The 23,927-nt window shown below is 34.1% G+C and overlaps 2 protein-coding genes across 3 annotated transcripts; one reads left to right on the top strand and one right to left on the bottom strand.

Moving 5' to 3' along the window:
• Nucleotides 1-503: 503 nt before the first annotated feature.
• Nucleotides 504-2,229, bottom strand: LOC120147414 (pentatricopeptide repeat-containing protein At5g15300-like). The gene has a single exon (XM_039160792.1). The coding sequence runs from the start codon at nt 2,178-2,180 to the stop codon at nt 528-530; it is 1,653 nt and encodes a 550-aa protein (XP_039016723.1). The 5' UTR covers nt 2,181-2,229; the 3' UTR covers nt 504-527.
• An 8,993-nt stretch (nt 2,230-11,222) lies between these two features.
• Nucleotides 11,223-15,610, top strand: LOC120147413 (cystathionine gamma-synthase 1, chloroplastic-like). Of its 2 annotated transcripts, none has more exons than XM_039160790.1 (11): nt 11,223-11,738; nt 12,079-12,182; nt 12,475-12,548; nt 12,631-12,799; nt 13,326-13,385; nt 13,493-13,696; nt 13,797-13,964; nt 14,101-14,208; nt 14,676-14,771; nt 14,891-15,009; nt 15,324-15,610. In XM_039160790.1, exons 1-11 carry the CDS (start codon nt 11,270-11,272, stop codon nt 15,445-15,447), a joined length of 1,695 nt encoding a protein of 564 aa, XP_039016721.1. In that variant the 5' UTR covers nt 11,223-11,269; the 3' UTR covers nt 15,448-15,610. The 2 variants fall into 2 exon arrangements, with proteins under 2 accessions (XP_039016721.1, XP_039016722.1); XM_039160791.1 differs by having other exon boundaries at nt 13,797-13,883; nt 15,324-15,608.
• Nucleotides 15,611-23,927: the final 8,317 nt, after the last annotated feature.

Genomic DNA, 23,927 nt, shown 5'->3' with positions numbered 1-23,927 from the left:
TATCTACAAGTTACATTAATATATTTTCATTTTATTAAAAATTATTTGTTATACATAATCTTAATATATTTTTAATACTCATATTATAGTATTATTTATTATTATAAATTTAATTTTTATATGTCGTATATTATATAGTATATTAATAAATATTAAAACCATAAAAATGAGTAAGATCAAACTCGAGGCTCAAATGTTAAAATTTGAGCTCAGCTTATTTTTCGAACATATTATTTTTGTCTAAATCCCTTTAAAATTGAAACGGATCTTCAAGATTGAGTGGATAACTTGACTCTTGAACATGTCTACCTACAATCAGTGTTGTAAATTTAGACCGATGGTGGAATCATTTAGACCCATCATTTTTAATACAACCAGTTGAGTCGGCTCAATTGATTTAAAATAATTGGACTAAAATTCAGAAAAATAATAAAATATAAGAAACTATTATACTGATTTTCGATTTTTCAACAGTTCACATTACTTTTTGGTTTTATCCTAATTCAGTCGACCGGTTACTCATCCAATCATGGCACAAAATTCTTTGGTCTTAAATTTATGTTGGATTTTGAATCAAATAAAAAATTCATGAGAACCTTTTCTTCAGCTTCAATAAGGCTGTAACCAGCCTCTTTCCTCACCCCGGTGTCATCCATCATCTTCCTTAGCTTCTCGGCTCGATCCCACTCACCTTTAGAAGCATATATATTTGAAAGTAACACATAGTTTCCGCTCTCGTCCCGTCTCATATCGAGTAGTCTTGCATTTGCACGCCTTCCCAATTCAGCATTTCCATGAATTCTACAAGCCCCAAGCAGAGTCCTCCAAATGATGGCATTCGGTTCGACCACCATCGAGTCTATGAACTTGAATGCTTCATCCAATAGCCCCGCACGCCCTAGCATATCCACCATACACCCGTAATGCCTAATATTTGGCTCGATACCATAGCCATCTCTCATGAGCTTGAAACATTGACGACCCTCATCGACTTTCCCAGCATGACTGCAAGCAACTAAGACTCCAACAAAGGTGATCTCATTTGGCCTGACTTTCGACCTCCTCATCTTGGTAAACAAATTGATTGATTCCTCAGCATGGCCATGAAAAGCCAGCCCTACTATTACTGAGTTCCATGTTGACACATCTTTTTCTCTCATCTCTAGGAAAACCTTTAGCGCCCTCTCGATGCTTCCACATTTTGCATACATGTCTATAAGTGCATTCCCAAGTAAAACGTTAAAGCCGTCGCTTGACATCATCTCCGAAAGAGACCAATGTATCTTTATCCCAACTTGCAAATCCCCCAAATCCGCACAAGCATTCAACAAACTCAACATGGTAACCTCATCCGGCCTCTCCCTGGTGTTCTTCATCTCTTCAAACATCTCTAATGCCTTCTTACAGTCCCGGGAAAGAACATACCCTGCAATCATAGCATTCCAGGTCACAACATCCTTCGTTGGAACCTCGTTAAAAAGCTTCCTTGCACTCTCCATTTCACCTCTTTTTGCGTACGCCGTAATCATAACATTCCAAGAAACCAAATCTTTCACGGGCATCTCATCAAAATACCTTCTTGCCACATCAAGCTCCCCTCTTTTTGCATACCCCGAAGTCAAAGCTGACCAAGGAACAACATCCTTTTTTGCCGAATCATCAAAAAGCTCACTTGCAACATTCAGATCACCACAATTAGCATGAAAATAAATAAGTGTGTTCCTTAAAAAACTATTCTCCATAAACCCCATTTTCAAGGCCTTCCCTTGAATCCCAAACCCCATTTTCCTCCAACGAAGCTTAGTACAAGCTTTAAGAACAAAAGGAAAGGTAAAGCCATCCGGTTGAACGTCGCATTTTGCCATCTGGGTATATCTTAAAATGGCTTTTAATGGATTTTGGCTTTGAGCTGAGCCTCTTATAATTGTATTCCACATGAAAGTATCTGGTTCAGAAATTCTGTCGAACATTTGATGAGCATAGTTCAGAGCACCTGAAATTCCCATAGCGGCCTTGAAAATGAGCTCCCGTAAGGCTGATGGGTTGGAGTTGAAGCCTTTGGTGATGAGGAAACCATGGATTTGCTTCAAGGATCGGATGTTCGCGCATGGTGACCAAAAGGTCGTTGATGAACGTTGCTGGCGGTTGATGCTCCTGTCGTTTGGACGTTTTCTTATCATTTATGGTCGCTTTCCGGAGCTCCGCGCGAGATGAGACTGTATTGTCCATCTCGTTTTAATCCTACTTTTTTAACAGGGATAAGTATATCATAGGTCAATAAACTTTGTTCAAACAATTGTTTGTCATTAAACTTTTAAAAATCATAAAATCATCACTATAATTTTTAAATGATTACAAAATGATCATGAAGATATTGACAGTCGTTAAGGGATATTAATCATTAAATTAACAAGATATATCTTCCCTTAACGATAATTAAGGGTATCGTGACGATTTTGTAACTATTTACTTATATCTATCAATACTTGAGTTTTTATTTTCGTTCTTGAAATGAATTTAATTATAAACTCGTTGAGTTTTATACTTTATTTGACCATTATTCTGGAAGAGTTAATCTTATGTAACTCCTCTTTGACTAGTTGATTTGTCAAGACAATATCATGGATGGCTTGAAAGTAATTGTGCAATTTCCTTCCAATTATGACTAAAGAAAAACTATTTTTTCCATTCAAGTATACTTAACTATTTTTACAAGATTATACTGACATAATATATTGGTTGTTGGGTCTCCCTTATTTTCTTAACCAAAACAACTATCATTGTCTCAAATCCTCAACAACAACAAAAAAATGTTGACACTCTAGGATCCATTAAAAAAAATCTCTCATAGAGTTTTAAAGAAAGAGGAATTTATTCGCTATTTTTTATAAAAAAAATATACTTAACACCACTACTATATCTGTCAACTGTTAGACCTCCCTTATGAGGAAGGTTTCATCTCTATGATTACACTATTTTATTCATGTTAGCTTTAATTCCTCTATTTGATATGAGAAATTTCCCAACGCTTACTCCAAACATCCATTTTTGATGGGTTTCTCGTCTTATACTTGTGGAAAACTTCATTTAGATCTAATATGCGATGATCCATTGAAATACTTCTCATAATCATGTCATCAACATATACTTCTATACTCTAACCTATATGTTCTTTAAAAATCTTGATTGATAGCTCCAGTATTCTTCGATCAAAATAGCATTACCTTGTAACAGAATAACCCATCCTCAATTTCGAAGGATTTCTTCTCTTGATCCCTCCGGTTCATCTGTCTTTAGTTATAAATAGAGAATGCATCCATGAAACTTAGTACTACGGTCGAATCAACCAAATGGCTTAGGTATTTGTACTTTCGGTGAACTTCTTTCAACAATATTTTCTTGATGTCTCGAGCCTGTATGATGCCTAACTCCATCACCTCTGCAAAGGATGATCAAGAAGATCATGTCCGTTGTTAATGCATATGTTTTCAAATCATTCTAAAATTTACAAAATGCAAAATTATATAAAATACTTATATTATTTCAATCAATCTAAATTTTTTTAAAGGTCGTTTTTCTGTTTTCTATAGTTCATTATAGTGTTGCATTTGAATCCTAATCAACCATTGTCAATGGAAGTCTGTCAATGCCAAACCAAATGGGCCATCGAACTCATTTGTATGTGTTTTGAACTCCATTATTTTCAGATTCAAAATTTAAATAATTATTGTTAGATTATTTAAGATTGAAAATAATTTAAAGTTAAACTTTTAAAAAAATTTGAGTTTTCAAATTTGACTCGAATCATATAAGAATAATAAAGGATTTGTAATGACGACTTTTCGAAGCGTATTAAGAATAAGTTTAGAAATTGAAATTAAGAATCGAAATTTTAGAAAAGATTTGAAACGTTTGGAGTCGTCATCAACCTTTGAGATTAGGTAGGTTGAAAACATGGGATACGTCATTTTAAATAAATAAATAAATACATAACAAATACGTGATTTGGTATGCAATTCAAAGATTATGGGTGCGAAAGTCAATTACGTTTGGGTAAAGAAATTGGTACCTTCGATTACGAATTTGTACCTATATTGAAAATTAAGAAATTTGAATATTTAATTAATTAATGATCTTTTTATTCCCTAAAATAAGAATACTTAATCTAATTAGAGAATTTTATAGAGTCAAACATTTATCAATTTCCAATTAAAGAAGAAACTAACTCCTAATCAAATTAAGGCAATTATTTATCATTTAAATAATAAAATTAAAAGAAAATTAAAGGTGACAATCTAGTCAAATTATTATTTAAAATAATAAGGATTTTCATTAATTTAAAGAACGAAGACCAAGCCTTTGATGTTAATAAAACAACGTGTCCTTAGTAATTTAAAGGTAAGAACAAACTTCCACCCTTTTATTTTAATTAATGAACCTATTTAACTTTTAAAGTGACCACCGATAGAATACTTATTTATTTTGAGATCATTCCCTTCGGTATTTATAAATAAATAGATATTCTATTTTAATCATTTAATGAATTTATTTATTTATTTCTAATTAATATTATTAAAGAAACCAATCCTAAAAGGATAATTCTAAACTTAATTAATTTCTAATTAAAGAACTTAAACTAAGGATCAATCTAATGACTAAAGCTAAAAACTGAAGAACTTAAAGTCTAAGGCTTGATTTTAATGTTAGCAATTAAATTAAAAGATTTAAAAATCTAAAAGTTTTATTCTATGTTTAAACGTGTGACTACTTTAAAAAATTCAAGAATTGACATTCAATATTAATAGTTAAACACATTTGATAAAATAATTAAAGCAATTAGAGTGAAATTGATGACTACATTGAATTCAATAAAAATTCGGGGAATGAATTATAAGCATCTAGTGACTAAAATAAAATAAAGAAAAATCAAGGCCAGAAGCACAATAATGCTAACTGGGGATGTTTTAATGAAACAATTCACCCAAAAATTACACAATATAAAAGATAAAATTTTAGAATATCTCTTGTTTTCATCTCTTCAAATTTTTCCTCCTCCCAAATTCTCTCTTCTTAACCAAAAATACGCCCCAAAAATTCAATCTTGTCCGTTTTTTGCTCATCCTAAAAACCGCATTTCAATCTTTAACAAACACTAAAACACCAACCAAAATGTATTTTCAAGATCAAACACCCAAACTCTCTAAAAAACACTAACATGTTCATCTATTTTCCTCTTTTTCAATCCAAACTAACTCCAAAAAATAAATTGGTTCTTCCTTTTACGAATCAAAACTACCCAAGAAGCCCAAGTGTTCTTCATCCTACAACTAAGAAACCATGGTGAAACCCGAAACCCATGTGCATCGACCCAATCTTTGGCCACCACCTAACGTAGGCGAAATATACGGCAACCATATATATATTCGAATCAGAAAATAAAACAAAGGGAAACTCACCTTCATGTAAAAATTGAGCCTCCCACGATGGTGACGAGTTCCGCCTCCGACGAGCTTCTTTCTTCTCTCATTTCTTCACTTGAATTTAGCTCTTAATCTAGCCGTTCTCGCTCAAAAACAGTTGAAATGAACTTATATTCAATAAACTTCTTTTTTTTTTTAATTTTTTACATGCTCGAGACGTGATCGGCGATGGCGGCCAAACAACGAGGAAGATGATCGGACTCACGAGCCAGTGACGCGCCGATGAACTCTCCGGCCGGTGGGGAGCCAAGCATCCTTTACATGATGAAACCTTAGTCATTTGATCCAATCTTGATCCAATGGTTGAGATTGCTTCATGCTTTTTCTCTTGGATAGGTGATGTGACTTAATGAGAGCCTTTGGATCAAATTTCTCATCCAAGGACTCGCATGGATTTGTGTTTTTTACCATGAATTGAAGCAATGATAACCTTTGAGTGGAAACTAATCAAGGGATGAAAACAATTTGATTTTTCAACAAGGATTGGTGATGTATCACCTCAAAAGTTGCACAACAATAAAGACTCCATCTTTTTGGATTTTCAAGGCAAAATCCCCCCAACTACACAAAACCGGCTGCTATATATGTATTAGGCTAGGTTTTTTTATATTTATTATTTATTTATATATTTGTAAAACAAATGTGCGGGCTACTTATTTAGGCCTTTGAAAAAAACTATGTAATGGACTTATCAAATGAAATAAACTCATCTATTTTTATGTTTTTATTATTTACAAAAGAAAATAAAATGGGCTATTTATTTAACATGGACTATTCTAATATGGTCTATCTATTTATAGTGCAAACTATATGATATGTTAATTATTTAATGAAATTATATCATATATAATGACATGTAATTATTTAATATGAACCATATAATATATAACTATTATTTAATATAGACCACTACACAACTATTTAATAACTAATGAAAACTATATATTATATACTAAACTATATCCTATATGATATATATTCACTTAATATGCGAACTATATATTATATACAAACTATATACGACCACACATTATTTTTATTACTATACTAGATTATAATATGAAAAAGTTGTCAATACCCGGAAAAAATGGATGATGACGGTATTCAAATCCTAAACTTTCCGGGTAGGTATTATTAGAGTTGAGTTTGCTAACCCCCCACCCCCCCCCCCAAAAAAAAAAAAAGAAAGAAAGAAACAATACTTAAACTTAACTTCCTAGGATATGTAGGACCTGATTTGAAGTATATGTATAAAACTAGAAATACATTAATAAGATGTGTCTGTTAAACAAAGCACGGTGGAAAACACTCACCAGAAACAATTAAAACGTTCAAAAAGAAGAAAACTAGCAGATTTGAGAGAATCTAAAGTTGCTGAATAAACTTAAAACAAGAGAAATAAGTTGATAGTAATTGTAAGGGGGCATTACTGACAGCAAAAACATTGTTTAAAAGTTTAAGCTGCAAAGCGGATCCCTTTCTTCACTTTTGCACGTTTAAGATTAGGCAAATGTTCATGAAAGCTTTTCATTCTTCATGATGCCTCAGTACACTGTGCGTTTATATTTTCTCAAATTGAAAAAAAAAAATTAATAAGAAGAAGAAGAGGTGGCCAGAAATTGGTCTTTGCCTGGAGACCTCAGTTTCAGCCGCACACAAGTTACAGAGGGATTGAGGCGTTTGGAAAAATTGCCTGGTTGCTTGCTATATATAAGCATACGGCTTTTAGGGCATTACACGGAATACCCGTTTGACGCTATCTTTGGTATATAATATTCTGATTGGATATCTGCAAAGTCATCGATATTGGACGGTTCAGATTAGAAATGTTAAAATAAATACACTTCTACTGGTGGTCATTGAACTTTTAGTGTTCTTTTACTTTCAGTCATCAAAGTTGAAAAACTTTCATTAGTCACTATAATTAAGAAAAATATCATTTTGATCACTAAACTGTTGAACCATTAACAACAACGGACGTGAAACATCCACATGTCAATAACAATTAAGTTAATATATCTACATGTTTTTTTAATAAATTAATATCTCCAATAAAATTTTGACACATATTAAGATTAAGGGAAAATAAAATATAGGATGGATCAAATATGGGATGGAAGAGTCCCTAGGATCTCCTATGTATAGATCTAGGATGGAAGAGCCTTAGAGACAACTTTTTTTTTTTAAGTTCATAGAGGGCTAGAGGCGCCTTTGTTTATAAAGATGGGGGATATGAACCATGATGAAGTTTGATGGTTTGCCCTATCTGGTATAGATAGAGAAATACAAAATATTTTATTGGTTGGTATTCCTATAGATGCATCTTATTTAGGGACATCGTACATTTATAAATGTATCTCATCATTACACAAACATGATTATGCCATTAATCTAATATTTCCTTTCAATAAACCAACTAATTATTAATATTTCAATATTTAGTCTTAGTTGTCGACTACCACACTAAATTAAAATATTATTTAGTAATATCAGTAACAAACAAATTGTATTTTTTAAACTTTCGTGTAAAAGTTAACTTCACATGCGAAGAATATCAATTAAATTTCGCTTTTGAAACTTATTTGACTATTTTATTTTGATTTAGCCACCCTTCTTTTGTGTTTTTACCAAGACGCATATATAACTGCTAAAATTATCATCCCAGTCTTATTAGTAAAATTCATCTCAATTGATATATTTGAAAAATAAACTAATCAATGTTTAATAATAAAAATAATATGAAACAAACGATTTCATTGATAAAAGAATTGTTGATATTATTTGAAGTTTCAAGTACTAAAAATATCATAAATGTGAGCGTTTAATGTCAAATAATTGAAAGTTATCTTTAAATAGATATTATTTTATACTTATCTTAAATTAATAAAAAAATGAAAAATAAGTATTCTTCTGAATAAGATGATAATTAAATAAATTTTGATATGTAACTATCAACACCGATTAAGCGTACCAAATTATAAAATAAATTTAGAAATTTGAAATTAAAAACGACAGCAATAGGTTATTTAGAATTTTGAAATTAAAAAATCTGTGAATCAAATGTGAAACCTAAGACATGGAATATAGAAATCAAAGTGCGACTATTGCTATTTACTACGAGGCGGCTTTACTCAAACCTCGTCGTCCCCGTTGTCGTGCACAACAAAATAAAGGCTGGAATATAGAAACTATGACTATGACTATGACCGGAATATAAAAATATTTTTTGGAAAATATCTTATGATATTTAAAAATTATTATATTAACTATTTTTTATTAATTAATAATTTTTAGAAATTGTTTATTATAAATATAAAATATAATAAATAATATTATTTATTATAAAATTTAATAATATTATTTTTAAAATATTAAAATATTTTATTTAATAGTATTTTTGTCAATATTATTATTAAATTATTATTTTTATAAATAAATACAAATATTAACACTAGTATATTATACAAAAACAAAAACATTATGAATTATATTAAATATTTATTAAAATAAGAATATTATATTTAAAAAATTATTAATAAATATATTTTAAGTATTTTTTTATTAAAATGTTACTATATTAGTATATTAATATTAAATACATAAACAATATTATTCATTACTAATAATTCAATAATATTATTTTTCATGAAATGAATAAATAATATATTTTTTATTAATAATTTATTATATATTATTAAAATAAGAATATAATATCATATATTATTTAATATTATTGAATATATTATTATAATATTATAACATATGATATTATATTATTAAAAATATTAATAAATATATTTTAAATATTTTAATAACTAATATTTTATTAAAATGATACTAAATATTATAGTAATATTAAATACATAAAATAATATTATTCTTAGTAATTATGCTTTGAAGTGAAAAGTTTGAAAAATCAGACAATAACTCATTTTCAAAAAGTGCAAAGTAAATTGTGTTGATCAATAAAATGTTTTACATTAACTAATATGTTTTCCACCAACCAAGCATTGAAAAAAAAATATTTTTCGAAAAATATTTTACGTGATAAACTTAAACAAATGTTATTGGTTTAACCTTATTTAACTTACTTCCAATAATATAATATAAAATTTATCTTATATTAACATTAAAAGTATACTCAATTATAATTAATTGAGGGTATTATATAAATAAATTTTTATAATTTATTTTTTTCGTGATATATAATACATAATGATTTATTTTTAAATCTAATTACCCCTCGTTATCTAAAAAAAACTTGTTTTTCAACAATTATTTTTCAAAGATACTACGGAAAGGTAGAAAAGAAGATACGATTTACGAGATTTTGTCTGATCGTTGTTGTTGGAGAATTTATAGCGTGATATCTTTAATATGTATAGTTAAAAAAAATGTTATTAGTTTTATTATTTTTATTTAAAATATCAATATTTTTTAATATTTTTAGTAAAATGTCCAAAAATAATAAAATCGATATCGTTTTGTTGGTTTTGTTAACAAAACTAGTAAAACGCCAATAATAATAAAATTGATAAAAATAATAATATTTTCGATAATTTTTTAATAATTTTATTATTTAAATAATAACAAAACTGATAATATTTTTTTACTCGTATATTAAAACTTCCGCATCTGATGATTTCCCTTTTGTTGAGGCCTACTCTATGCAAAGGAGCTCCATCTAACTCATGGACCACGATAAAAGAGGCACTCCACTTGGACAACTTTCACATGTTCACTCTATTGCCATTTTTATTGTGTGTATATACCATCAATATATAAATATTTTAAAATCAGTATAATATAAATTATTGTATACACATTCATTACATGTCTAAATATTATATATGTTTAATGATTTAATGTTTGATTCACTTAATATGAGATTGTTTCTGAAAATATAAATCATGAAAAGTAATTAGGGATGAACATTGGTTATGTTTTTAGTTAATTTGACCCGATTCAAAAATTAGACCCTTTACTCGGTTCAAATTCGAATTAAAAATATATACTCTTCACTTGATCCGAATTTGACCCGTCTTTTTGAGATAAAATTCGAACCTGATCTGACATGTCTTAAAATAATATATTTGTAAAAAATATTACTTTTATTTAATAAAACCTAAACCGACCCGAACATAACTTTCAAAAAATAAACTCGGTTCGACTTTGATTAAAAAAATAAACTCAATAGGGATTGGTTTGAACCCATCGAATTCGGATCTCGTAACAATCCCTAAATGTAATATTATTTGATATATCATTTGAAATGTTTTATCATTTCACTTGATTTATTTGGTAGAAATATAAAATTACTACATTTAGAATTTAAAGGTAATCACCCCGATTATTTTTAAAACATTATAACATTTGATTGAAAGAATGAGATTACCTACAAGTAAATTTTTATCAAATTATTAACCACTTATTCTAGAATTATTAATATATTTTAAGATTTAAAAATATATATATATATATTTCAGGGAAATTTTGATGCTGAAAAAAAATCGAGAAAGTGAGGAAATTGGAATGTTATGTTACAAACAAACATGGGGTTCAACCATTGCCTATCCGCCACGTTAACAAAACAACTAGTCTCCATAAAACCTAAATCTAACCCTGGTTAAAAACAAGTGGAGGACCAACTCATTTTACCCAAAAGAAAATCCACAAAACGACAACGGAGTTCGCGTATTTAACCAGTTTCATTTTGAGGAAGTCTTTAAAAGGAGCCTTCGGAGAAGCCGCGGAAAGGAGAGAAATTTCTTTTTTCGTAAAAAAAAAAAATGGCGGTCTCCTCATCTTCATTTTCTCCTAGGGTTTTTAATGCCTATTCTTCATTTGAGTGCCGTCCGGATCCCGACTTCTCTGGTGCGCCGATCGGTGACAAGCCTCGTGTTTCGTGCAGCCGAAGGGTGACGGCGTCGTCGCTTTATGCCGGAGGTGTCAGTACACGTGGTTTGTCGTCTCTGATCTTTCGTTTCCCGCCGAATTTCGTGCGTCAGCTCAGCATCAAGGCTCGACGCAACTGTAGCAATATCGGTGTCGCGCAAATCGTCGCTGCTTCGTGGTCGAATGGTCCCGCTTCGGATTCCCCCTCCCCGGCGGCTGCTGCAGCCGCCGCCGCCGTCACTGTCAATGATGACGTGACGAATGTAGAAGATTGTACTGACAACCGTAGTGTACAGATTGGAGGTTCAGATAATTCAGCGACATCGTTTTTGCGCTCCGATGGGAGCATCACTGTTCATGCTGGTAATTGAATTAATTTTCAATTTCACTGAAATTTATTTATTTATTTTTATGTTCTCTTTTTTATTTTGGAAAGTTTTTATTTTGAATGGAAAAAAAGAGAAAGCTATATATGTGGCTTAAATTAGATCCATGTATTTGAGATAATTAGTAATTTGATAATTACAATAATTTGTGTACGTTACAAATTATTTAAGATTCATTTCTTATCTAGATTTAATCATTGATTTATTAATTATCAATTTATGTTCTCTTATTTTTCTTTCTTTACATCCTTACATTTTTGTGATAACAAGTATCTAAAACGAATTTGCTTTTCTTTTTCTTTCCCTTTTTTTTACAGGTGAAAGATTAGGTCGCGGTATTGTTACTGATGCAATTACCACTCCAGTGGTTAATACTTCCGCTTACTTCTTTAAGAAAACTCAGGAGCTTATTGACTTCAAGGTATAATAATAGCATTAATAAATCTGTTGTCTGGCGGTTAAGATTTGCGGTCTACTAGTTAAGGTTTCTATTTTAATAGATTCTTGGTTCACTATATGCAACTTGCAAGTAGCTATTGTCATGGGCAGAGTATCATGTTCATGGGTTAAATTTGCCAAAATACAATGCAAACAGACACTTTTTGCTTATCCAGTTAATGTATAGTTGAGAGATGAAAGGACAAGTTCTTAGAAGCATTTGATATTTGACCTATAAATTCCAGTGAATTAATGTTCTATGTGATCTGCTGCAGGAGAAACGCCATACAAGTTTTGAATATGGGCGGTATGGAAATCCAACCACAGTGGTTGCAGAGGAGAAGATAAGGTTTGGCTGCCTCTTTTTATCATCCTTTTTGATAGTTTAAATGGAGTTAAAACACTCACGAGGTTATGTTTCTTTGGTTCAGTGCACTTGAGGGAGCTGAGTCGACCCTGATTATGGCATCTGGTATGTGTGCTAGCACGGTCATGTTGATGGCATTAGTCCCTGCTGGGGGACATATGGTGACAACAACAGATTGCTACCGGAAAACTAGGATATTCATTGAGAACTTTCTGCCTAAAATGGGAATCTCGGTATGACTTCAATTTTGTTATTGTTTCTTTTCTGTCGTTATATTGTCATGATCAACTATATGATTTTTAATCATTACAACTATACGAGAAGTTACAATCATGATCAAGCATTACATTTGTATATCACCAAATAACTTAACTAAATAATCCAACTAGCAAACCGGAATTCACCCTGAATAACCCCAACCATAATATATCTGGACAGTAATAAATACCAAACCCACTCTCTGTGGGACTTTAACTTGGGACCTCAAAGTTCCAAAAGTCTCCTCCTTGCTATTAAGCCAAGGCCTCATCAATAGTGCCTACCTAAAGAGCTATGCACCTAAATGATGTAGATTTTAGAGTAAAAGTTTATATTCACAAGAATTCCTCTTTTATTGGGTTTTTGACATATATAAGAGCATTAAGAACATAATGTTGTATGCAACAAACTACCATTTTAATGCTTGACTTGTTGAAATTTCTAATTGAGTTCTGGTGATCATCCAATATGTTCTTATAAAAAAAATCATCCAATATGCAGGTTACTGTTATTGATCCAGCAGATGTGGATGGCCTGGAGGCTGCACTCAACAAGAACAAAGTCAGTGTGATAGAAAGTGGTTCCCTTGTTATCTAGATTTTTCTATTATGTTAACTTTGGTAATGATAGCTTATCCTGAATTGAGAGTGAATTGTGATTCCATGCAGGTTTCTCTTTTCTTTACCGAGTCTCCAACAAATCCTTTCCTCAGATGTGTTGACATAGAAAGAGTTTCAAAGCTGTGTCACAGCAAAGGAGCACTTGTCTGCATTGATGGTACCTTCGCTACACCTCTTAACCAGAAGGCCCTGGCCCTTGGTGCTGATCTTGTTTTGCACTCTGCTACAAAATTCATTGGTGGCCATAATGATGTAAGCACGTCTTTTGTTAATTTAGTCAGTTTGAAATCCATTCTTGATGTTAGTTATTGTTAATTCAAACCATAAATAAGTGTAATTCTTCATTTGACAGGTTCTTGCTGGTTGCATAAGTGGTCCAGAGAAGCTGATTACTGAAATTCGTACTTTGCATCATATTTTGGGTGGTACACTCAACCCGGTGAGTTGTCCTTACCTGAATCTTGATCAAGTAATTTTGCATTGTCTATCATGTTTTTGTCTAAACGTACATGCTTATTTTGCACTGTCTTGTGTTATTTTAAGAATGGTGCTTTAATGACCTTCATCTTATTCTTCAAATATGTGTGCCCTAGTAGTTCTCCATTACATGTATGCAAGGATCACAAAGTAATATGTTTGTTTCTACTTAAAAACAGAATGCCGCTTACCTAATCATCAGAGGCATGAAGACGCTGCATCTTCGTGTAAAGCAACAGAATTCAACAGCATTAAGGATGGCCAAAGTTTTAGAGGCACATCCTAGGGTATGAATTGCTGTTACGTTCCCTTTTTTTATATCTTGTTTATGTACATTCCATTTAATGCAACTCAAATTAAAAACCACAATCAGGCAAAATTCTAAAGAAACTGAAGTCATTTTTTTATATAAAAAAAAAGTGAAGATGAGCATGTGTACTAAGTTGGCTTCTATTGGATTCTGGTGTAGTGGTGTCTCAATGGTCGTTTCCAACCTTTTATGCCATCTTTATGCATGTTTAAATTTCCTTGAATGATTTGGTATACTTACAACTGATGTGATAGACTGATAGTGCCACTGCATCTGGTTCCCAGTGGGAATATGCCTCTACTGTTGGACGGGTGTTGCGTTTGCATGGCATACCTGGTTGAATGACCTCCACCTAGCTTTGGTTTTACATCTGATTGATCTTTTACGACTTTTCCAATTTGGACTAATTTCCTATTCTCTTGGCTTATTAAATATCAATGGAAGGTGAGACGAGTCTATTATCCAGGCTTGCCAAGTCATCCAGAACATGAAATTGCCAAGCAGCAAATGACTGGCTTTGGTGGTGTGGTCAGTTTTGAGGTTTGTTGTCTTCGATTACTTAACCTTGTACCTCGGATATTCATCTTTAATATCTTTACTTCCATTTGGTGTTATTCATGGAAAAACTGTTTGTAGTTAATGTCTTCTAAATCATTCAGGTGGATGGAGATTTGATGACCACCAGCAAGTTTGTTGATGCATTAAGGATTCCATACATTGCTCCATCCTTTGGTGGTTGTGAGAGCATTGTCGATCAGCCGGCTATTATGTCCTATTGGTATGACACTATTCCTGTTTTATGTATTGATCTGTACTGTTTGTGCTTATCCGTCTAGGCAATGGTTTAACTGTTTATGAACTGAGATTGAGGGAAGATACTGAGATTAAATACATGAAACGCAATGCGACTTGTAATGAACTGAATAGATAAGGCATTATAAGCTTAGTGCAGATTGATGTCATCTTATATTGTCAAATAGGATTGTTAAAGTATTTGAAGGAGATCGGTATTGTCCTTGTGTGTTTTGTATGTCCCTTGTTTGAGGGGGCGGTTGTGGAAGTCCATTAATAAATTTGTGCAATATGAAACAGGGATCTTAGCCAAGCGGAGAGGCGCAAGTACGGGATTGAAGATAACTTGGTTCGTTTCAGCTTCGGAGTTGAAGACTTTCAAGATTTGAAGGCTGATGTACAGCAGGCATTGGATAGCATATAATGCCGCGCATCGCAGTTTCCTAGACCCCTTCCATTTTGGGTTTAGGTTTAAATGAGCAAGTTATTTTGTTGTTTCAATTGGCGTTGAAGTTCTCTGGCGTTGAATTCCCCAATCAATAATTTGGAACTTCGTTAATGGGGGGATTGATTTTCTATTATATGAATGTTTGTTTCCGAAAAGAGAAAAACGTATTACATAAACTGAAACAAAGATCAAGCAGGAATTTGAGTGGCGGGCTTTGGTCCCCTTTAGAATCGGGCACGACATTAAAAAAATAAAATAAATTTGATCATAACATGATATACAAATTCCCAGCAAGCCTTATTTCAAGTTATTATAAATGTGTTAAACTTCGATAAATTTGAATTTCATACTAAACGATTAGTTTTATAAGTTAATGTTAATATTCAATAAATTTTTTGATAAGATTGAAAATAATATTTAAATTATTTTTAATTCTCATAAAAGTTTCAAATGAAAAATAAAGATAATTGCCAACTGGCTGTTCAAGTCAACTTGGAATGAATGAGGTCGTGAGTTGAGTACTAATTGAACGAGGATCACCAAACAAATTGCTATTATCATATGTATCCAGTTCCAAACACATGAAAGGTGTTTTTCCTGAAAAATCATTTTTTAATTTAATATTTTCGATCAGGTATCGGTCAGATTATATTTCTCGATCTAACACCCTTTGTAGTAAGACGCGTCCCTTGCAGCGCGCTATACGCTGATTTGGCACCACGTGGGGTAAGGCGCGCCTCCTGCGGCGCGCCTTTTGTTGACATGGATACACGTGTGTATGGCGCGGGGCATGAGTCGCGCTATTCAATTATCTTAATTATCAAACATGCATATTGCAAGGCGCGGTGCAAGGACCGCGCCTTGTATTATTTTCCCAAACTTCTCGACTTTAAGGCATCATCTCTCGGCTATAAATAGTCGTCTCCCGTAAACTCTCTCACCAACAATCCTTTGAATCGGTAAATAACATCCTACAATCATCTTATATTTGATTCAGAAGTTTGCTCGATCTTTCGTTATAAGGTAATTTTGTTATAATATTTATTTTATAGTTATATATGATTATTTGAAAAAATATTATACTAATTGTTTTCAATTAATTTATGTGTTTGTAGAATTAAAAAGTGAGAGCATACGTCGAAATATTTTTGCGGTGAAGGTAATAATATAAAATTATATTATTTAAATTATTTACGTTTATGTGTAAAAAATTTATTCTATTATATTTTTGGTCATATATTATTTATTTAATCAGATTTGTTTCAGTTGTTTCTTTGCAGATATAATATTGTTGCACTTTTAAACTCTAAGAATGACGCGACTTTCAGCTATTGTTTATTATGATAGAGAAATTTGATAAGATGAAACTGGCTTTGTTTTCGTATCAATTTAGCGTGTTAAAATATCATTTAAGAGAAACATAACTCTTGAGGAGCTGATAACGAAGATTTCGAGGAAGGTTCATGTTGGAAGTAGTAGAAGAATGTCGTCGTTGCAGTACAGATTTCCAACATCATTGTTGTCATTAATTTATACAACGTTTTAAACTATCGAACAATAATGATATTGAAATGATGGCTAATTCTCAAAGTAATTATTCATACGACGATATTGAGATGTATACAAAGTTTGTTAAAGTGTGTGCTGTTTGGCGTCAGCCATTAAGCTCACACTATGGGCTGGCTGAACAAGTTGATCAAGTTGACAGTCCGACTATAGTAATGTGTAATGATTTTAATGTCATAATGTGAAATACACATCATGGTGCCGACACATCAACTTCAATGGGAAGACATTCATCCACAACTCCTTACGATATGTACCGAGGTGGATCCACGAATAATCCGTATGGCAACATCACGTTCAGTTCGAGGGGAAGACATTCATCTGCAAATTTATTTGACCTTAATATGGAGATGTCATCGACACAACAATCTGTGTAGTTTCCATTTGACACGATGACTTCAAGCTCTAGGGGGAGGCATTCGACTGCGAGCTTTCTCGATCTCAATCCAGATATGCCTTCTAGTTCAAGGGGAAGGCGTGCCAGTAGTAGGTTATTCGACCTAAATGTGGAGAGCATGAAGGAACCATCATCTCCACCAGAAGAATCGCTTCGTGATCCTAGTGCGGATAGTGCTGAGATTGGACTATTCATTCACCCAGAATCACAGCAATTCAACTCCGATGGTGATGATGATGTAGATGGAGTTCCAGCAAATGTGGTACAAACTGACCCTCCAGTCGATACCATGCCCAAGACTGCAGCAGCAGGAGACATCCGCCGATAGCATTATGCCTGTAGTCAATGACTCGACACATCTCCTTGTACAGGCAAGCCAAAACTGCCGAGCCCTAACTTAGTGATCCGGCCAGATAAAAGTCGCCAAGATATTACAACCACATACAATGAACTTGGTTGCGCGATTTTTTCGGCATCAACAACCCTCCTATCAGCTGCAGTATGCATGCCCGTGCATACTGTTTAACTTCATTGTCAGACGCGTCCTCGCTCAACTCCCAAAAATTGGCATCTAACCAATTTAACGGTATTTGTCCACCGTTAAAATTTTCCGGGACACGTCCTAGACTAACCCGGCACAAAGTAGTCTAAGAACCGGAAGCTATCTCTGATATCACACCTTCATCCACCGGAAGCCCCAGGTGCATAGAAACATCCTCAAGTGTGATCGTGCACTCTCCGCACGGAAGATGGAATGTGTGGGTCTCCGGCCTCCACCGCTCTACTAAGGCAGAAATAAGGTCTGATTCTATCTTACAGTGACTCTGATATCTACCTAGGTGACCGAATCTAGCCTCTACTAAATACGTCATTACACGAGTAGGTATAACTAACTTAAGGTTCCTAATAAAATGATCTAATATACGGTCTCTCTCCTAAAATATAAATTAAAACGTTAAAATGTTACCGTATCAGCAAAGTGTCGAGATATATGATTTCCATCCAACAAAAGAAGATCACTTTCCATTTTGAATCTGCAAAAAAAATTAATTAAATAAAATATTAAATAATTAAAATAATTAAATAAATTACTAAAAAAATACTAAATAATAAAATATACCTTAATAAGAGAATATAAGAGTATTTGAGAGAAGTTGAGAGGATTTGGTGTGATGAAATTAATTGAAAATGGGGGTATTTATAGGGAGAGATGGGTGTGAACGGACGGGTGTAGGTTGGTAATTAAGGGTATAGCGCGGGGCAGGGGCAACGCCTTTCTGACGCGTGTCAGAATCACAGGTAAGGCGTAGCCCCTGCCCCGCGTTATACCCTTAATTACGAAATTGCCTCGTACCATACACACGTATATCCATGTCAATATAAGGCGCGCTTTACCCTACATGACGTCAAATCAGTGTATAATACGCTATAGGGGCGCGCCTTACTGCAAAGGGTGTTAGATCGAGAAATATAATCTGATCGATGCCTGATCAAAAATATTAAATTAAAAAGATGATTTTTCAAAAAAAAAAACGTCCACATAAAACGCTCTTTTTTTTTTCTTTATTTACACCAAATATAATATTTTATTTGTTGTTATCTGTGTCATATAAGACAAAAACGAGTAAATATCATTTCCGTAATTAAAATTTAGAGGTTTGAATTCTTCAAATAATTTAAGGGTTTTGTTTATTTTTTTTAAATTGAAAATACGAGGGAGTGGAAGGGTTTTAATAATTATCTAGCTGCTGTAAATGGTCGGATTTGATTGTTATGTAGAGATTATATTGATGTGCATGAAGTGGAGATTACGGATCTGAGTGTTACTTTTCTATCCGTATGCGTGATGTCTGTTTTTTTGTCACTTGTGTTTACGGAAGTAATCTAGGGAGTGAGTGTGTTCATTTGTGGAGTCATCTAGTTGAGCTCCAAAGGAGTATAGGGGAGGAGCCTTGGTTGGTCGCAGGGGATTTTAATATTATCTCTAGTGTGCAGGAGAGTTTTGAGACTGTTAGTCATGCTTTAGCTCGTGATATGGAGACCTTTACTTGTTGTGTGGAGTCTTTGGGTCTTATTAATCATGCGTTTGCTGGTCTGGTTTTTACTTGGTCAAACTGTCAAGGGTCGTCCTTCTTGGCTAGGCTTCTTTTCCTCATGCTATGGTTGAGTTCTTGGCACCTGACCCCTCGGATCATTGTCCTAGTGTGATTTGGCTTGAAAAGAACAATAGTCCCCTCCGAAGCTGTTTAAATTCTTCAATTTTTGGGTGAAGGATCCGAGTTTCTTACAGGTGGTTGGTGATAGTTGGAGCTCCCTTATTCGTGCATTTGATGCCATGTCTCGCCTTTTTCTTAAATTGAAACGCTTAAAGCCTTGTTTGCGTGAGCTTAATATCGGAGCTTTGGTGGGTTGCCATTGAAGGTTAAAGAAGTAAGGGCGGCTTTGGAGCGGGTGCAGTTAGAGGTCTTGGGTGGTAATTGTGAAGTTGCTTGATCGTGTGGTGTCTCTCTCGACTGAGTTAAAATGTTTGCTGGATGCGGAGGAGAGTTTTTTTGGTCAAAAGTCTCGTGCTTTATGGATGTAGGAAGGTGATATGAATTCTAAATTTTTCCATTCTATGGTTCGGGTTAGGCAAAATCGACAAAGCATCAAGGTTCTTACTAATGATCTCGGTCAGATTCTTGATGATTATGATGGGATTGCGGCTGAGGCTGTGGGTTTTTTGGCAAGTTGTTGGGTGCTCATGATGGGGAGGTTCAAGGCTGCTCTTGTGAGCTTATCAAGGAGGTGGTTGGGCGTTCTATTTCGGAGGAGTTGCAAGCTGATTTGTGCCGGCCGGTGTCTCGGGAGGAGGTTAGGAAGGCTCTGTTCGATCAAAATCCGGACAAAGCTCCGGGGCCTGATGGTTTTTCTGTGGGATTTTTCAAGGATGCTTGGAGTATTGCGGGGGATGATTTGTGGATGCGGTCCTATGTTTTTTCCTGAGAATTCAAAGTTGTACCTGCCTTTAATGCGACCACTCTTGTGTTGGTTCCCAAAGTAGCTAATCTGATGCATATGAGGGATTTTCGTCCGATCTCTTGTGTAATGTGTAGTTTAAGTGTATTTCGAAAGTCATTTTTAGTAGATTGAAGTGTGCGCTTCCATGGTTAATCACGCCTAGTCAGAGTGCGTTTATGGATAAGCATTGTGGACAATACCTTGATGGCTCAGGAGCTCGTGAAGGGGTATAATCGATCTTCGATGCCACTATGTTGTGCGATTAAAGTGGATCTTCAAAAGGCTTTTGACTCCTTGGATTGGGGGTTTCCTTTGCGGATTTTGGAGGCTGTGGGTTTTCCGGATAGGATGGTTGGTTGGATCAAAAAATGTGTTACCACTCCAAGATTCTCTATTGCCATCAATGGTGGTTTAGGGGGTTTCTTTGCGGGAACGAGGGGAGTGCGGAAAGGTGATCCGCTCTCTCCCTATTTGTTTGTCCTTGCGACGACTGTCCTTTCTTGTTTTCTGGACAAAACAGCGGAATTTGGAGTGTTTCGGTATCTTCCCAAATGCCATAGAATCAGGCTCACCAATCTTGTTTTGCGGATGATTTGCTGGTTTCTCTAGGGGGATGAGGACTCGACTCGGGTGGTGTGGTGTGTTGAGTAAGTTTTATTATTTCTCTGGTTTGCGATTAAATCTGGGCAAGACGGAGATTTTTTCTTCTGGAGTTAGCGAGGAGGTTTGGATCTGATCATTGATGCAACTGGTGTTCGTAAGGGCTCCTTACCGGTGAGGTATCTAGGAGTTCCTCTTGTGGCCAAGAAGCTCTCTGTTTGGGATTGTGCTCCGCTTATTAACAGGATTACTAGGCGGCTGCAATGTTGGAAGGCTCGACAGCTTTCGTATGCGAGGAGATACCAGCTTATTCAATCGGTTCTTTTCGGGATCCAGGCTTATTGGTCGAGATAGCTGGTGTTTCCAAATGTTGTCTTAGCTAGAATTTATCAATTGTGCATGCGATTTTTTTGGAAAAGTGAAGATAAGCCTTTGGGGCTCGTGTGAGTTGGTCGGCCATCTGTCGACCTAAGAATAAGGAGGCTTGGGGCTAAAGGATCCATAACTGGAATAAGGCGTGTCTAGTTCTTTTGATTAGGAAAATTCTGTTGAGTGATGGTTCCATTTGGATTGCGTGGCTTCATTCCTATGTCTTGCAAGGTTGTTCTTTTGGCAGGTTTTGAGAACTTCTCGTGGTGGATGGGTGTGGGTGAAGCTTTTAAGCTTGCGATCAGAAGTTGTTGGGATTTCAGGCACACTCACGGACCCTATTGCTTCGCTGGCTGAGATTTGGTTCGCCTCAGGTGCGCAGGGGCTGAAAGTTCCTTGGGAACGGGTACTTTGGCATCCTGGCCACATTCCTAAGAATTCGATGATTACTTGGATGGCAGTGCTAGATAGACTTCCAACCAGGAATCGGTTAATTTCTTTTGGTTGGAATATTGATGGTACTTGCTTACTATGTTCGAGGGAGTTGGAGACTCGAGACCATCTTTTCTTTGAGTGTCCTTACTCGAAGCGTGTTCGGGAATGGGTTTTGCGGGCTTGTGATCTTTCTAGGCCTGTCATGAATTGGAATACGGAGCTGAGTTGGGCGTGTGCTAATGCGAGGGGTAAGTCTTTTCTTTCTTACCTGTTTCGGTTGGCTTGGAATGGTTGCATTTGCTTTGTTATGGAAAGAAGGAAATAGGAGGTATTTTGTTAAAGTTTGCAGGGCTGAAGCTCATCTAGTAATGAACTTAAAGGAGATGGTTTGTCTTAAAGTGGCTAGGTTGCAGGGGGTCAGGTGGTCACAACTAAGTGCAACATGTAGCTGTGTGTGGGGGTTACTGAGTTGATGAATTCTGTTTTGTTTGATAATTTAGTTTAAGTTGATTGTACAGACATTTGTTCTTTTGGATATAAAGTGCAGCATTTATCAACAAACAAACAAAATAGCAGATGGCATTATTTTGGAAATGAAAACTGAAGAACTAAAACCTGCTTTACAAATATCTTACAAACTCTCTTTACACGTGGTGCAGCCAATACCACTGCCAGCCCATGGGTCGTGGATGCATTTATAAATCTGTACATACAAATTTTCTCCATAAATGCGAAGCAGAGTATGGTTAGTAGTATTATTATTTTTAATTGAATTCATCCTTTTAGTAAAAAATAAAATAAAATTTGAGAAATCATGATTATCGTTTTAAATTGAACTCAAACTATAAAAGTAAAACTCGGCCAAAGTTGAACCGATCAACCTCAGATTTTTACCTTCATAAACCTCATGTTCATGAAATTCCTCATTTCTAATGCAGATTACTATGTTGAACTTTTATACACACACACACACACACTGTTCTTGCAGCAATGGGTCTGGCTGATAATTTCATTTAGTTTCTTCAATGGCTTCAACTCTGAAACTCTGTAAATGTAATGTTTTCATTATGCCCAAATAACTTCTCCAAACGGATTAATTCTAAATAAAATAAATGATACTCGGATAACCAAATTTGCACGCTACTAATTTATTACAGTTAAATGAATAAACCACATGATATTTTTTAATAAATTAATATCTCAAAAAACAATTACTGACACATAATCTTGCCAAAAGAAAAAAAAAGAATTTCAAGGGATTATTAGTATTATTTATTTATTTTCTTAATTTTTTAATATAAAAAAATATATTTTAATTAATATTATAATTACACTTTATAATTAAATATTTTTATAACACGAATATAAATAATTAAATTTAGATATTTTTGGGTGAAAAATGGATGAGCAATATACTCTATTAAACTTTGCATGGGATATCCTATGGCTTCTTCCTGGAGCAGCAGTAGTGCCTCCGCCTGTGGTGTGCTGAACAGTCGAACTTCCTGAATTTCCAATGATGCGAACTTTGCCAAGAGATCAGCAACTCTGTTACCTTTCCGCCTTACGTGTTGAATTTTGATAGATCAGTTTCGTTTAAACAGCTCACCGATGATAAATTAAATTTTAATTTGATACAAAAAAGATATGTTAGACTCTTTTTCCCTGGAAACCATTCAGATCCTACCACTTGTAATTCATATCGTAAGTCATATATTTTGTAAGTTGTTAATACGCAAAGTACACCATGACATTTCATAACCACCAAGCATAAGGGCAGCAGCCCAATGTTTGGCATTTTATTGATTGACAATCGAACAGACACAAACTAGACACTGGTAAGGGAGGCATGCTTGATCTTTTATTCAGTGACTACTATGGCATGAACTCCGTTTGTAGAGGGAACCACGCGTACGATCACTCATCATAGCGCTTATGGTGGTGGTGCTTATAGCCGTGATGATGCTTCTCTTCATCATCACCGCTGTCCCTGCAACATTAAATACGCTCAATTGAATGAGTTTAGTGATAAAAATAATCAAAAATAGTTAACCACAACATTCAAAATTTTCCAATATATGATGGTATA

Source organism: Hibiscus syriacus, unplaced genomic scaffold, assembly GCF_006381635.1.
Source record: "Hibiscus syriacus cultivar Baekdansim isolate YM2019G1 unplaced genomic scaffold, ASM638163v2 tig00110940_pilon, whole genome shotgun sequence".
Taxonomy (NCBI): Eukaryota; Viridiplantae; Streptophyta; class Magnoliopsida; order Malvales; family Malvaceae; genus Hibiscus; species Hibiscus syriacus.
The sequence above is the reverse complement of the archived record's forward strand: the minus strand, read 5'-3'. Positions and strand labels throughout refer to the sequence as shown.